General features: G+C 35.2%; 1 protein-coding gene across 4 annotated transcripts in view; it reads right to left on the bottom strand.

Moving 5' to 3' along the window:
• The window catches only part of Smarcad1 (SNF2 related chromatin remodeling ATPase with DExD box 1), a 61,080-nt gene that overhangs the window by 2,232 nt on the left and 41,502 nt on the right, over positions 1 to 17,346 (bottom strand). For all 4 annotated transcript variants that reach the window (NM_001107864.3, NM_001443550.1, NM_001443549.1 and 1 more), the window contains 13 exon segments: positions 1,914 to 2,023; positions 2,932 to 3,114; positions 4,504 to 4,622; positions 5,296 to 5,484; positions 6,654 to 6,775; positions 6,972 to 7,089; positions 7,202 to 7,297; positions 8,968 to 9,105; positions 9,595 to 9,730; positions 11,656 to 11,731; positions 11,828 to 11,887; positions 12,856 to 12,955; positions 15,268 to 15,358. In NM_001107864.3, coding sequence (NP_001101334.2) covers positions 1,914 to 2,023; positions 2,932 to 3,114; positions 4,504 to 4,622; positions 5,296 to 5,484; positions 6,654 to 6,775; positions 6,972 to 7,089; positions 7,202 to 7,297; positions 8,968 to 9,105; positions 9,595 to 9,730; positions 11,656 to 11,731; positions 11,828 to 11,887; positions 12,856 to 12,955; positions 15,268 to 15,358 — 1,538 coding nt within the window.

Raw genomic sequence — 17,346 nt, 5'->3', positions numbered from 1 at the left:
TAAAGATACTATAGACAAAACAAAATAAAATCTAAAGTGTGATCTTTGCTTCAAGAGAAAGTGTAAAATTATTAAAAGGGTACTGGATTAAAACTGGCTTAGCAGCTAAGAGCCCTGGTTGTTCTTCCAAAGGACCTAGGTTCAATTCCAAGCACCCACATGACGGCTTATAACCATCTGCAATTCCAGTTTCAGGGAATTTAATGCCTATTTGGACTTATGCATGAATGGCACAAATCTAGTATACAACATACACAAAGGCAAAAGACCTATACACATGAAATAAAATAAATAAACCTCATTAAAATATAGTAAAAGGACAACTAGGAAAAAATTGAGTAAGAAATGTGATTATATCTAAAATGTTGCTGATTGCAACAACTTAGAAAATATGTATCTAAAATCCTGAATGTGAACTGTCATACTGTTAACTAACTTCATACTGTTGCTGGAAGACAGAGGTAAACACACACTGCGCCCTTCACGCTGCCAGTTCAGTGAGTTTCCATCACACCATGGTTTCAAGATTTTTATATAAAAATTTTTGTAATATAAGTTCAAAAGTGTAATAAACCAGTTACTTTAAGAATCCCACAACTGTTATCATAAAGGAATGGTTGCAGTTAATATACAGCAACGTTAACAAGAAAGCCTGTTAAATCAGACTCCTAAGTATCACTGCCAGAGTTTCTGAGTCTAATAGAAAATTTCGAAGTCTGCATTCCCATCTGCCAAGTGCCAGGGGGCACAGCTGAAGATCCTGACACCAAGGCCAGCCCTAGAGAAACAGACTCTGAGAAGCAGACTGTGGTCCTTTGCCGAGACACACACTAATCTGCAAATACAACCATCATTCACGGGGCAAAGGAACTCAGTATGAGGAGGAAAGATAAACACATTCTATAGGCCCGGTGTTGCTTCTTTTTAAAAATGAAACTGGACACAGCTAAAGATAAAATCACTACAATTGAACCTAAATAAATGACAATATTGTATCCTTAGTTTTATTGGGCAAAAAAAAATAAAGCCCTTAGGGGAAAAACAAAAACCAAAATAGGTAAACACCTGTCCCAGAACAAAGGGAAGACATATGGAGGAAGGCTGGGAGCTGCCCAGAGTGCTTGGAAAGGAACTCGTGAGCTTGAAGAAGCTTCTTAACAACTAAGTCCCCTTTCTAGCACCATTTGCACATTTCTAACTCCTGAGTTTTAAACTATGTTAATATACTACTTGTTAAAAATTACACACATAAATAATACACGTAAATTTATAGAACTCAAAATTATCAGAACATTAAAATTACAGCAGCTAGAAATGCACCATTTATTTGAGGTTTCTTTCTAAGACCCAAGTAATTCAACCTGAAACTGACGTTACAATTTTTAAGTGAGGGGTTGGGGATTTAGCTCAGTGGTAGAGCGCTTGCCTAGCAAGCTCAAGGCCCTGGGTTCGGTCTTCAGCTCCGGAAAAAAAAAAACAAAAACAAAACAATTTTTAAGTGAATTTTACAGCTCTATTTCTGATAAATATTTACTAGTCAAATAAAATTATGTAAGTATTAGGGCCCTTAAAGTTATTACATTATAAAATATGTTTTCAACCTTTGAGTTGGTGGTGGTATTCATTTAGTGAACAAATCATAACTTGTGAGTGAAGCTATAGATGCAAACTTGACTTTATTTTGAGAATATTATGGTGTCCATTATATAAGACAGAAGAGACAGATGTTTTAAAAAATCAACTTTTTTTTTAACTCAATTCTGGCAAAACAAATCTTTGTTACTGTTATACATGACGTAAACATGCATGTTCTCTTCTAGTTTGTCCTCCAAACATACCATCTCATAGTAGTTATGAATGTTGGTAATCTATATTTCAATAAAAAACAGTATTTCTGCTAACAAACAACTTACCTTCATCTACTGTAGTCATGTCTTGCTCTAGCTTCAACTTTTGTTGGTTAATTTTTAGCATGGACTCTTCAATCGTTCCTTGGCTTATTAATTTAATAACTAATACTTCTCTAAAAATAAACACATGACAAGTCCATAGGTCATTGACGTTACTTAGATACTAACAGTTCAACAAGAATAATAAGAAAAGTAAGTTAGTGACTCTGGTGGTTTGACTACGATGGTTTCCAAACAAGTTCTGGCTGTCCTAGAATCCATCGTGTAGATCAGGCTGGATTCAACTCAAGAGAACCAACCACCGGCCTCTGTACCAAGTACTGGAACTAAAGGTGTGTGCCACCACTCAGCTAAATGCTTTTTTTTTTTTTTTTTAAATAAGAGTTGCCTTGGTCATGGTATCACTTCACAGCAATAATAGAACAGTGACTAAGACAGATCCATAATTAACTTTTATTCAAAATATTTGAGATTGGTATTTAGAAATATTAAAACATTTAGACATCCATCCTTTTCTCTTGATCCAAGTAAAAATATATATATGCTTTGAAAATTACTGATAAAAACTTTATTACAATGGGACTGCAGATAGGGGTTGATGATAGAGCATTTGTTAAACAAGCATGATTGCTTTATTATACTACTTTTCCTGTTTGTTTGTAGCTCAAGTGTCTATGGAGCTTAGGCTAACCTAGAACTTGTTCTATAGGGTCAGTGGGTTGGCCTGAATCTTAGGGAAATCTAATTTCACCTCTCAAGTGATAGGATTACAAGCATGGACTATCACTACTGATAATATACATCTCATAAACTATAAAACTACTTGGTATAGAGATGGGAGGTTAATTATCAGAAAATGAATGAGTACATAGTAATTTACATATAGACAGCATCGAGGTTGCTGATAAAAATAGCAGCTAGACTTGGCTGAAAAAAACCTACAGATACCCAACATGCGCCATCTTTTAATATTTTAACCAGCTGTAGTTGATGACAACTAAGTTCAAGTGACAACACTTACTTAGTCTGACCAACTCTATGGCACCTGTCTTCCGCTTGTTTGTCGTTGTATGGGTTGCAGTCAATGTCATGAAGTATAACAACATTTGCTGAGGTCAGGTTTATTCCTAATCCACCCGCCTTAGTTGACAAGAGAAACACAAAGATATCCATATCTGTATTAAACTCATCAATTAGATGGATCCTGCAAGACAAATAGATTAGGTTCAATTTCACTAAAGGATTAACAGGTAGAACTGAAAACAGTTACTTCACATGGAAAGTCCCTCTGCTATCAGTGAAGGACCCCTTAAGTCAACCCAGCCATTCCAACTCGATTCACATGTGAACCATTATTTGAATTTTTGAGTACTTTAGATTTAGCTAAATAATACTTATCCAGTCTAACTTTCTCAGCAATCTGACGGCTACTGCACAAAAGAGTTGGCAGTATATAAGAGAAACCAAGGATTTTATTTTCATTTTCTAAAAACCTGTAAGAACTGGTCTTTAGCATTTTGTTGTTGCTGCTGTTGTTGTTTTTGGAGTGGGGAGGCTTGGGGGATGTCTCACTAAGTAGCTTAGGTTGGCCTCAAATATAAAATCCTCCTGCTGAATGAGAACTTTTTTCTAAAAGTTTTATTAACCTTCAAAATATGAAAAATCTGACCTTAAACCAATCTTGATTAAACAATAAGATACCTTAAAACTTGAATGGCTTTTTTATTTTTTTATATCCTGATCAGAGTTTCTCCTCCCTTCCGTTCCTTTCTCCCCCTTCACTCTTCCTCAATTTCTCTTTAGAAAAGAGAAATGGCAGTCCCCCATGAATTATCAGGCAAGCATGGCATATCGAGCAGTGACATAGGCACTTCCCCTTGTATTAAGGCTGGTTGAGACACTCCAATATGAGGAAAGGGGCCCTAAAGGTAGACAAAAGAGTCAGAGTCTGACTTCCCACTGTTAGGAGCTCCATAACATCACCAAGCTACTCAACTGTAACACATATACACACGACTTAGGTCATTCCCACAATAGGCTCCCAGGTTGTGGGTTCAATCTCCGTGGGTCCCTATGGGCTCAGGTTAGTTGATTCTCAGGTTTTTCTTGTACTGTCCTTTACCCCTCGGGGTCCTATAATCCACCCTCCACCCCTCTTCTGCAGGATTCTCTGAGCTCGGCCTAAAGTTTGGCTGTGCATCTCTGATGTGTTTCAAGCAGTTGTTAGATAAAGCCTCCCTTGAGTATTTTTTTAAAGGGGAAAAACCCAGGACTGGGGATGTGGTTTAGTTCTAGAGTGCTTGCCTAGCATATACATGTCTCTGGGTTTGCAAAAATAAAAATAATATAAAATACAGGAGAAAATTATGAAAAGCAAACAATTTTCATAATTTTTCAGAATATACTTATATATAATTTTGGGGGAAAAATTAAAGGACAACAACCTCAAACAGTAATAGTTGAATAATTTGAATATTAAATATTTGAAGTAGCAGAGCCTAACACTTTAAACAAGAATTCTCTACACAATTCTCCTTCTATTTAAAATGCTAGCAAACGCATATGCAAATGATACTTGGCAGCTAATACCAACCTTTCAGAAATCTGAGTCTTTCCATCTAATCGGAGGTACCTATGTTGATGGTGCTTTAAGAGAACCTCTAATATATCCAGCATCATGGTAAACTGGCTGAATAATACCACTCTATCACCCTGTGGAAATATATATATGAATTAAAAACAGGAGAGTGAAACCATTACATTTACCCAAAGCCTTGAAGCCTACAAAATAAGAAGTGCTTTAAAGAGATTTTTGCCAACTTTGCATAAACTTCCTCATAAAATTAAATTGCTTTAAGATTTTTTTAAAGTAAAAAAATCAAGTAACAATACCAAGGATAAATTTATTTTTTTCTTAGACATGATTAGATTACCTTAACTTCTGAACTTCAGTAGCAGTTTAATTCTCAGGTTTTAAGTTAAAGAAGCTGATTATTACTTCCTTTTCATATTAAAAAAGATCATTCATTGAGACCAACTACATAATCACTATTTGTACCTAAATACTGAAAATTTAAGCTATTTCATACAAATTGCGGTACCCTTTGAAGATATCAGTCATGTTTGAAATAATTAAAACTTTAAAAATTAACAAGATGTGATCTAATCTAACTTTTATTATTTTCTTACTAAGTTCTATAAAAAGAACAGAAAAGCTATGTGAAATAAATGTTTAAAACACTAGGTTCTAGAAGAAAATAGAACATAAACTTTACTTTAGGAAGTAGAACTACTGGGACAACAAAGCCAGAGTCATCCTAATACTTTCTGTTTCAGAAGTTCAACCAACAAGGCAGACACAAAGAGACAGTCATTTTTTTAATACCTTCTGTTTCAACTCAGACAAGATGCATCCTAAGGTTCGGAATTTCCCAGAATCTAAAATTAAATCCATGTCTAACTGGTAACTATTAATGTGTTGATACTGTTTACAAAGGACATGTAGTTCAAAATCTGTCATAACTTCCATGTCTTCAAAGATCAGGTCGGGGTTTGCCTCACAATGCGTAGGTTCCTTTTTAAAATGAAACATAACAAAATATAATATACAATTTATAATTTGATCAGATAACTTTAATAAAAACATTCCACATTTGAAAAAAATGCCCAAATCAGACATTTTAGTACAACAGATTAAGGTTAAGAAATCAGTGTTAATTTTGGGTATCATAAAGAAAGGAAGATTCTTAACTTTTCTAGAGATAGTATGTTTAAGCAGTCAACAGATAAGAAACTTTTCTTCTCATTCTGCCCAAACATTTCTTATTAAAATAGCCATTGCTAATGTATAGAAACACCTTTACCCTTAGCATGTAAATAACTATTCTACAATTTGGAATTTAGTTCAAAATGATCAAGGCAAAGAATCTAGGAGTTTACAGGAAACAAGAATAGTGTAGTTATGAATGATAACTAGAAATGAGTCAAAGTAACATATACAGAGGGTTCACTATAAAAAATGCTCTCCATTTTCACATGTTTAAAATTTTCCTTAAGTTTGACAAAAAAAAAATTAACACATTCAACATTGCATTCAACACAGATATACAGACATATCTACATAAAAAAAAGAAGTCAAGAAAAAATGGGATAAAAATAAAGATTAACTGATAAACAGAAAAATACAACAAAGGAAAAGCAAAATAGAGAAAATGAATGGGAAAACTGTTCCATTAAGCAGGACACAAATATAAGGGATCTTTTAGTTTGGTTTAGCTTTCCTTTTTAAAACTTTAAAAAATATGTGTTATAAAAGTCTAAGGAATTAGCAAACTCTTCTCATAAAGGGTGACAGTCCAACTGGCAAATAATAAGTATTTTTGGCTTGGTAGATGGGGTGTATACACTGCACTTACTCAGCACTGCCCCCACAGTGAGAATCCCTAAGGAAACAACACAGATAAATGGTATGATTATGTTCTAACAACAACAAAAAGTTATGTCCAGTTTGCTGACTCTAGGCCTGGTTACCTATCTATTCTCCTGTCATCAAGTTATCTTGGCCTAGAAAATGTATCTCAGGAAAGGGCTACCGCACAGATGGTGAAGAGGTTTGTTAGCGTGTGCAAGGCCCTCAGTGGTTCAAAGATGAGTATGCCCAATATTTTATCATCCTAACTTCCGGCCTAAGACCATCCTAGTTTTATTAGCAAAACTCAGTGGGAGTCTAACGTAAGTCCTTACCTTCAGCATTAGCTGAGACATCTCCTTCAGCTTCTCAGCCGTGTAATACTGGCGGTGTAGTAAAGGATGATTGGCCATTTTTCTTAATTGCATCATGACATTGCACATCTCTGTGTTTTTTTCTATGATCCAAAAAGTACACATTAACCAAAGTGATAGCGCTATTTACTAAAGTCTATCTCAAGACTAAGTGCTATTTACTAAATCTTAAAAATATTTCTTCAAATCCCAACTAACTTAAAAAGAACAGCCCCTAAAATTATCATATGCACCAATCAAAGATCATTCTTTGCATATATTGTGGAAGTCAGATGTTACCCAGGTTGTTGATAGACTTTTTCAATCTGTTAAAAAGGCCCGAGTAGAGTTGCTCCTGCTTCTCTGACATTGCGCATAGCTCAATCTGATCCTTCTTGGGAGGCAGAAGCTTAAGAACCTTGGAAAGGAAAATCACTGCATGTGACTTTTCTAAGAAAACAGAATTATTATGAAGAAAACAAACAAACAAACCAAAAAATGCAACCCAAAACATCCAGATAAAGAATTACCTCCTCTTTCACTCTTCTGAGAATAAAGGGCTTTATGATTTGTTTTGCATGTGCTATTCTCTCCTTTTCGTATATACTCTGTTCATCTGCTGGTTTCTAAGCAAAATAAAAACACAACATTTAGAAATTACATCTTTAAGTCATCACAATAATCCCACATTACAACATGCATAATCTATATACTACCACTTCATATAACAAAATATACATTTGACTGCTTGGGCTTTTCTCCTACATAGTAGAAAGGATTAAACTCATGACCTTGACAGGAGCTTTATTCTGAGTTACTGTCTGGGCCCAGAAAGTCATTTCCGAATTCTGAGCTGTAATCTAATTGAAGCCCCATATATATACTGAGGTTTCATATATTTTAATGAAGTGATAAGTCTGAACCAGACAAGTTGATATTTACATACAAACATCCAATTCAGCCATTGACTGAATAAATCACATGGAATAAAAATGTGTGGAAAGGGGATGGGGTTCCAACTATTTATTTAAAAAAAAAAGTCCTCCCCCAAAGTCAATATAATTTGATGCAAACCACAGAGAACAGTATCCAGTCAAAACTGATGTTTTTGGAGAACTACATAGTAAAGATGTATTTTTAAGATGCAGGTAACAAGGAGTTAAGAAGGGTTGGGGGATGAATATGATCAGAATGTATTTTAAACATGTATGAAATTATCAAAGAATAAGTTAATAATAGTAAAACAGTAAGGTTGAGAATAGAAGATACCTCAAGTCAACCTTAGGCCTGAGTGCATATATACACAGTGCACATGTGTGCAAATACAAAAGTAAAAGATGAAGGGCATCTTAAGAACCTCAAGTTTTAAGCAAGAAACTCAAAGAATGAAGTTGCTTAGATAGGTCACTTGGCCCAAAGCAAAGAACTGGAAGCCCCTGAGTTCAGTCAACTGTCTTTACTCTGAAGAAGGTGGAGAACAAGAAGAGTCATGGAGTGGAGCAGTAAAATGGAGTTTCCTACACAAAGCACCAGGCATCTTCATGGGCATCTTGACATGCTTGTACTGTCTATTAAAAGCTAACCATTTATAATCATAGTTTCCTTAGTCAAATACCACAGGAAATTCTTATGATATGGATCTAAGTTTGAGAGCATATTATTTTCTCCCTCATCAGACTATACATGGTAGAACCATAGATCTAAACGGATGTCAGGAAGTCACTGGGTTCTATCAGGCTTCTGAGTAAAACCTGTAAGCTTTACCCCTTAAAGCCTCCAACTTCCCCCAAACAATGATTATGTAAAAAGATACCTGTGGATATCTGGGAATCCTACACTAGTGTTCTAGTTCTAGTTTAGAAAAGCCAATCACCTTTTCCAAGAGGGAGGACCTTCCTAGATTAGGAATTTGTCTTTAGTTGATAGTATCATACCAGTTTTGTTTTGATAATGGCACCATGATTGTATGAGAAAGCACAATAAAGGATACACAAGAAAAAAGGGGATGATTAAGAAACATGCATGTAACTCAAGATACCATACATATCTGAGCTCTCCACCATTCAAAATTATTACTCAGCTCATTTGAATACTGAACCTCAAAACTCCTGACTACTGGTCATAGAACTGATCATTAATTTTCTCCATACTACGGCTGATATGTTCACATATAGGTGTACCAAAAACTTAAGCTCTTTTGATCGATCATGTGACATGAAAACAACCTTGACAGACAAAAGAACAAAGAGTCTAGAAAATACCTTCACATCTGGGGAAAACTTATATGTGTGCTTACCGTTTTAGAAGAAAACATCCTTCGGATTTCGCTGGTGCTACTGCTAAACATGTGTGGCATAACAAAATTCAACAATGACATGAGTTCTAGCAGATTATTCTGCACAGGTGTTCCCGTGAGTAGTAACCGGTTTCGTGCCTAAGAGTGAAGACAAAATTTAGATGCTTTCTTTTTTAAGTACCTCTCCCTCCCTAATTGCCTATATTGCCTAGTAAGAGACAAGGAGAGAATTATAATTATCATTTACAACTTTACTTTCTGTGATAGAAAAATATTGAGATATTTGATGTCACTTATTATCTACTATACTTCAGACAGAACGTGAAACTGATCATATTTTGAAAGCACTATTGTGTATCCTCAAATAACTTCTACGGGGTGATAAAAAGTATACCATATTTATTCAAATTGGAGGTCATGTGCAATAGGGTACTAAGAGCATATATTTTTTTAACATTTTTAAAGAATTACTGAAGAAAGTATGACAGTGGCCACAGGGTCCACAAAGCAAAAAGGCCCTTAAAGGAAAAGCTTGCTCACTCCTGATATAAAATTATGTGTATATGTATTAAATTATGAAAGTATATTTTATCATAACTATTTACAAACCACAAAGCACACTCTTACATTAATTGTCATTAGGTGCTGGTAGCGGATAGAGCCCATATTCTTCAGCATATGGCCCTCATCAAAAATTGCATAATTCAGTTTCAGGCGTCGAAAGAGACTGCGGTCATCAGAGCTGCTGATTGCACAATTATACCTGTTGCCAAAGAAAACTAATTATTTCTGATTATACCTTTTGGGAGCTTAGAGTTTATTAGGAGACAATGTAGCTTTTCAAGTTATTTTTCTTAAAAAAAAAAACAAAAACTTTATTTAATTAGATTTACTTATTGCATGCTATTTAAGTACATGTGTGACACCAAAGGCACAGGTATAGAGGTCGTGTTCTTTCCTTCCTCAGGCCATCAGGTATACTGACAATTGCCTTATCCACTAAGCCATCTCTCTGGCCTCTAAGCTATCTTCCTTTTAACCTTGCAAATAGCTCTTAAAAGAAAGCAATGAACACAGTCAGCTCTCAAAGACTGGCATATTTTTATTCAATATTTATGTACATGTAGCCAAATTATACATTACTAACCTAAAGAAAATTCATATGAAACAGTTCTAGACAGCTTTAATATACTGGGGAAGCAGTCAACTTGAGAATAGCTTAGAAATAATCTAGCACTTTATACTCTGCCTCGTAATTGTTTCTAAGAAGCAGAAAAGAACACAAAGATAAAACAAGGGATTAAGTCAAGGAATTATCAGGTAAGAGCCAAGAGTTCAAGGCTACATATGAGTCTGTTTACTTAAAAAACAAAAAAAAAAAAAAAAAAAAAACAAAAACAAAAACCTTTTGAAAGGGGTGGGCTACACTGGTAGCTCATAGTTACATTTAACTCCAGTTCCAGGGAATATGCTGTCCTCTCCTGGCCTCTGCTCACAACTGTATGCATGTGGTACATATAGACACACAGGCACACATACTCAAAAACAAAAATCATAAATCCTTAAAAAAGGAAAAAAATTGAATTTTAGATAAATACTTTCAAAACAGACCCTGACAGAAGATAGCAATAATAAAAATTCTAATGAACTATAAAAAATTAAGTTTTCTACCACATACTATACTCAATTCCAACCACATGATGACTATTCAAAAATATATTGAACCTGGGTGTGGTGATAACTGAAATCCCAGCACTTAGGGGAAGGAGGCCAAAGGATCGAGACTTCAAGGATGTGCTCAGCTAAATGATTTGGAGAGTAGACCAACTAAATGAGATCCTCCCCCCAACACACTAAAGCAAAAGAATCTAACAAAATTAGTTTGTCATTCTAATTCTGCTCTAATCATATTTCTTATTGGGAACAGGAGATTTCATTATATTTATTGACAACACTTATTTGCAAATTAGAAATATAAATCTTTGGCATGGTATCTCAAATTTTATCTTAAGCTTAACTGAAAGAGTTTTGCTGTTTTCAATTAAATGAGCAAAATGTCTACTTCCATTTTTAGTGAGCTAGCAAAACAAAATAAATTCAAACAAAAGGTATTATATAATAAATTTTAAATTTTTTTTGTAAAAAGTATTCATTGTCAGGATAAATCACTCAATCCCTTATTTCACAATCCCAGCATAAACTATTAAACTACACATTACCACTACAAGATATTTTTCGGGGCTGGAGAGATGGTTCAGGGATTAAGAGCACTGACTGCTCTTCCAGAGGTCCTGAGTTCAATTCCCAGCAACCACATGGTGGCTCACAACCATCTGTAATGAAATCTGATGCCCTCTTCTGGTGTGTCTGAAGACAGCTGCAAAGTGAGTGGGGGGAGGGGGAGACGGAAGAGAGACAGAGAGCGTGTGTGTGCGCATAATAAATCATTTTTTTAAAAAAATCATTTTCTGGTTACACATAGTGGCACACGCCTTTAATCTCAGTACTTGGGAGGCAGAGGCAGACAAGTTTGGTCAGTTTGGTCCAAAGTGAGCTCCAGGCCAGCCAGTACTGTATTAAAAAATTCTGCCTTTAAAAAACAGAGGGGTGGGGATAGAGGTTGGGGATAGGGGATAAGAGAACTATACAAATTCTCCCCACCTCTTCCCAAATTTTCATAATACTCACGTTGTAACAATTACATTGTAATCTTCATATTTATTATGGATGTTGAATCTAATTTGTTTACGCTCTTCTTGAGAACCTAGAATTTAAAAGTGAAGCATACTTTGATTGTATTGTGTTTAATTATATATTTTAATTTTTAAAACATTTCTAAATGAAAAGCCAAATGACTTACCATAGTAACAGAGCACATTTAAAGTAGGGCACCATAAGTTAACTTCTCTTAACCAGTTATCTACAAAACACAAGAGATTATATGAATCTGCTAGTATAGGATTAAGTAATTTTGCTTTGAAAACTAAAAAAAAAAAAAAAAACACTATGAAAACTACCCATCATGATTAAATGAGAGGCCCTGAAAGGGCATCAAGGTACAGGCACGGGGCAGATGACAACCCCATTTAAGTGATAACTAATTTAGGGAAAGATAGTCTTTATTTTATACTTATATGCACAAAGCTCTCATAACAACTTTATTAATTCATAAAGAATGGATAAATGAATAAGCAAAAATTAAATTACATACTTTTACATCCAAATAAGGTTTTAAAGTTGGGCAGGGTAGGGCTTGGAGAGATGGCTCAAAAGTTAAGAGCACTGGCTGCTCCTTTAGAGGTCCTGAGTTCAATTCCTAGCAACCACATAGTGGCGCATGACCTTCTATAATAAGATCTGGTGACCTCTTCTGGCAAAACACTGCACATATAAAAAGTTGGGTGGGGTAGCAGTACCAGCTATCAGTATCTGAGGCAAGAGGATCACCTAAGTCCAAAAGTTTATGAAAGCATGGATAGGCGCCACACAGTAAGACCTCTCAACTGCTATCCCACCAAATTACACCATGCTGTTTTCTGTTTCTTTTTTGGCATTTGGCTATCTTCTTTTTCCCACACACAGACCTCATGTAGCCCAGGATGACACCAAACTCAGCACACATATGAAGATGACTTTGAACCCCTGAACCACCTGACTCTACTTCCCAAGTAGTTAATATTACAGGTGTATGCTATCACACCCTAACTCTAAAAAGTAATTTATGCATACTATGAAACCAAAATAAATGACCATGTATACAACTAAAACAAACACATGTACATTTTCAAAAAGGAGAAAATAGGCCAAAAATTAAATATTCACTAGCACACATGCACATCAATATAAAGCATTCCAAAACACAGAAACAGATGTCCCCTTGTTACAAACCTATGGTGGAGGCCGGAACAACAATCAAATGAGGCCCTTTATTACCCTCTTGAAAGAGGTATGCCAGGAAGGCAATGGCTTGAATGGTTTTTCCTAGGCCCTACAATTAAAAGTTCAAAAGACAATATATGAAATTTTAAAATGAATGAAAATAAACAAAAACTTGAAAATGCAAAAGGAAAGGGAGCATGGGAGCATTTCTTGGCAGGATTGATTTTTCCATCTCACATAATTCACTTTGGAGAATTTCTATAAAGCTCTTAACCCTCAAATGAGTTGAGTAGAATACAAGTGATTCTATAACTTATTTTAGTGACCAGCATGGATGATGGATCGTAACAGTTGATTTATGTATGACACACCATTAATAGGGAAGAATTTTGCATTGTGTAGAAAGAGCCTAATTCTCATTATTACTTATATAGGTCCAGGAATGTGGCCTAGATGAACTGACAAGTATTTCATAAATATAGACAAACACCGCCCAACTCTATTACTCTGAAATGTCTTAAGAACAGATAAGAAGACCATGTCACATGGCAATCAAAAGAACCAAACTCTGATACAATTGTTAACAGCTGAATCCCACTAGCATCATGCTGTACTGAATGAGCCAGACAGAACAGTATGAAAACATTATTCACACTGTAGCCTGAAGTCATCATCCTCTAGTGATAGGTGTCAGAACTGAGATACAGAGCTGGACTTGGGGATTCCTATCTATAATCCCAGGCAACTGGTAGGCTGACCAAAGAATAATCTATACCAGTTTGGAAACAGCTTGGCTACAGTACAGAAAGTTCTAGGCTGGCTTGGGGAATAGTACGAAACCCTACTTCGAAACAAAAACAAGTCAAAACACAAAGGCCATTGAATTAAGACAGCTAAGTACTACCAACATTATGAACCGAACCTGTTCTTGTTCTTCCCTCAAAATTCACTTGCTAGAGTGCTAACACTCAAAGATACAGTATTTAGAGGGCTGGTCATAAGGAAGGATTCAGGGTAATGTAGTCATGAAAGTGGTGCCCTAATCCAGTCAAGCTTCTGACCTTTTAAGGAGAGAGAGACCAGGGATACAAAGAGCCAATGACATCTGAGGACAGAAACAATATACCTTGCTTGCAAGGTAAGTAGAGAGGCCTCCAGGGTGGGGGGAATAGCCTGAAGGGGCATACCCACTCACAGGAAAAGGGGGGGGGGGGCAGTGAGCCAGATGTAAAGTGAATAAATACATTCTTAAAAGGGAAGGAGGAGGAAGAGAAGAAAGAAGAGGAGGAAGAAGAGGAGGAAGAAGAGGAGGGGAGAGGCCTCCAAAGTCTACTAGCACCTCCATCTTGGACTAACAGGGAAACAAACTTGTGCTATAGCCATGGTATATTTGTTCTGGCAAACTTACAAATTTATGCTTTACAAATAACAAAAATGAGCACATCATATATTCTTTTGGATACCAAATATAATCTGAAAGCATGGAAATTATATATTTTCATTCATATTAGTTCATCACTAGATTATATCATCTAGCAAGAATCTGATAGCTTGTGAAAAGCAAGGCCAACAACCAAAGCCTAGGTCTGAGTTCCAAGTTCTGTCATACACTGTCACACTCTACATCATTTGTAAGCATTCTGGCACGCCACAGGCATTAGTTTTATATTGAATAAATAGCATCTTTCTTTTAACAAGTATAAAATGAGTGGGAATATGCAGAAACAGCATTATTATGATTGTTCATATGTGTTACTCACTGAATACAACCTTTTCTTTTGTTTGCTTGACTTTTTGTGGAAGGGTTTGCATGTAGCCAGACTGGCCTCAAACTTGAATCTTCTGGCCTTTATCTCCCAAGTGCTACAGGCAATACAGCCAGCATGTAACTCATGCTCAATAAATGCTTTTGTTAAGTACAGCTGAACAGTGAGGTTACACCAGACTAACAGTTAAGTTCATATATGACAAACCTAGACTAATGGATACAACAAGTTTCATTCTCTCAGCCTAAAACAAATGTAATTGGGGGTGGGGAGAATTAGCTCAAACATTGAAATGGTTTTCCTGATGCCTTTTTGTAATATTTACTTTGATATATAATCATAACCAGAAAGACAAACTTTTTTCAGTTGTGGAGGACTAGGGCTAAAACTAAAGCACGAAAAATAAAGAAAGGTAAAACAACATGTAAGCTACTGTAATGGGTTCAGTGAAAACTACAATGTCCAATGATGTTCCTCAGTGGTAGGATGCTTGCCTACCTTGCACTGGGTTTGGTAACTCCACAAAACAACCAGCCAACCAAACAACAAAAAACACAAGAAAGCAAAATAACAACAAGGAAAAATGCCATAATGACTTAAATGGCAATATATCTGACATGTTGAATTATAAGTCCTATTAATGATGTACACTTACCATTTCATCTGCCAAAATGCCATTAAGTCCATGTTTATGCACCAATGCCAGCCAATTCAAACCAACCTTCTGATAGGGCTTGAGTGACAAACTGATGAAGAAAACAAATATTACAGATTTATACTTTTTTTAAATTAATTTTCTATTCTATTTTTCTGACATTTGGATTATAACAAACATACACACAAAAAAATCCAAAACTATCCAGATGAGCCTTACCTTTTAACCTGACTCTTTCAAGCTATGTATATTTTTAAAAAGTAAATACAAAACACAATCCATAGTAATTTTTAAAATCTCATAAAAATGTAGTCAATGTTTGCCGTTTACTTCTTTTGGCAGTACAAATTACATAAAACACTTTTATATTGGGTTAAATCATAATTTTAACAAATTACTGAATTCTATTAATGATCAGAATATTAACTATAATGTATTATTAAAGTGACATTTAGTCTAGAAAAATAGATTATATTGACTAGACTTTTAGCACATTAAAGAAATTACAACTAAACCCACAAACATAATTTGTTCTTCTGCCAGGTTGCTTAATAATAGCTTTGTTTAGTTCTAGAGTAACATATGTGTGCATATGCATATATTTACATATATAAATTTGCTAATGCAAGTGTTTTCTAACTTTTTAACTTGGAAATACATAAACAAATTAATCCCCAGGAACAACTTTGCTTATATTAGAGAGTGATAATGGATGAAAACAACATTTTCCTAAATGTTTAGATAGCTAAAATTAAGAACAACAGATTTTATTGACAATCTACTATATAAAGAATGCATGTCATTTTTGAGATATCTTTACTAACTTTATTAACCTTTCTTTTAAGAATGCTATAAAATAGTTACTGTCATAGTTTTTCAGATAAAATATGAGACCCAGGAATCTGGGGCTATACAAGTACAAAACGTCAAGTCTCAGATTTTAACTTGGGAGGTCATTCTAAGTCCAAAGCCTATTCTCATTCTCAGAAATACAGCACTCACCACACATCAGTGTGAAAGCCTAAAACACTCTCTAGCTTTCCCTCTGCCACCTTAGCTTCCTCTACACACATTAGTCTACACACAGAAAAGAGGTCTGGACATAAGCTGTGGCATATAAGCAACTAGACTATGGGCTTAAATTCTGAAACCAAAGCATCTCCAGTGAGGTGGGGTCAAAAAGTACTCCACCTCAAACCAAAGTCTATGTTTCAGCCTTACACAAAAACGTTTCTCACTAAAAGTAACAATAATACAGGGAAGAAAAACATTATCTGCATTTCTAACGTCAAAGTATGTGCCCTCCTTACAAAAAGAATACTATTTACCAATGTAATTTCTATGCTCCTACAGAGGCAGTGACCTACAGATGCAGAACCATTACCTCCAGAAATGTAAAAACTTTCCTAAGGCCCTCGTATTCAATCAGACCTACTCTAAAGGCCCCCTTTTAAAAATAATTTTTTATATGTACAGGTGCTTGTTTGTATGTATGTCACTGGACCACATGCATTCTTGGTATCTATACTGACCAGAATTCAAGCTGTAGGTAGTGATGAGCTGCTCAATATGCTGGAAACTAAACAGCTTTTCTGCAAAAGTAGCATGTGCTCGTAAGGGCTGAGCTACTTCTCTAGCCCCACAGCCAACCCTTTACCCACAAAATAGCAAATCCCATGGTCAAGTCAACACCTATTTCTCTATTACTTTTGAGTCCTTACCAATGCTTTCTTTACTCTCTCTCTCTCTCTCTCTCTCTCTCTCTATATATATATATATATATATATATATATATATATATATATATCATAAAAATAAAATTTTGATAAGGGACTATTACAACATTTTATAAATGTATCTGAGGGCCACCATAACACGCCATCATTAAAAAAAAAAAAAACAAACAAGGAATATTCTTCAACTAAATTTACAAAAAATTTTCACCACTAATATAAAGTTTAAAGGCTCTGGCAAAATACTCACGCAAAGAGCATCTACTATACAGAAATAATTTATTCAAGGAATACTGATTTATTTATAATCACAAGGAAGCCTAGGTAAGACACTTTAATTAGATAT

This window comes from Rattus norvegicus, chromosome 4 (genome assembly GCF_021556685.1).
Source record: "Rattus norvegicus strain SHRSP/BbbUtx chromosome 4, alternate assembly SHRSP_T2T, whole genome shotgun sequence".
Classification (NCBI taxonomy): Eukaryota; Metazoa; Chordata; class Mammalia; order Rodentia; family Muridae; genus Rattus; species Rattus norvegicus.
This window is presented reverse-complemented; position numbering and strand designations above follow the sequence as displayed.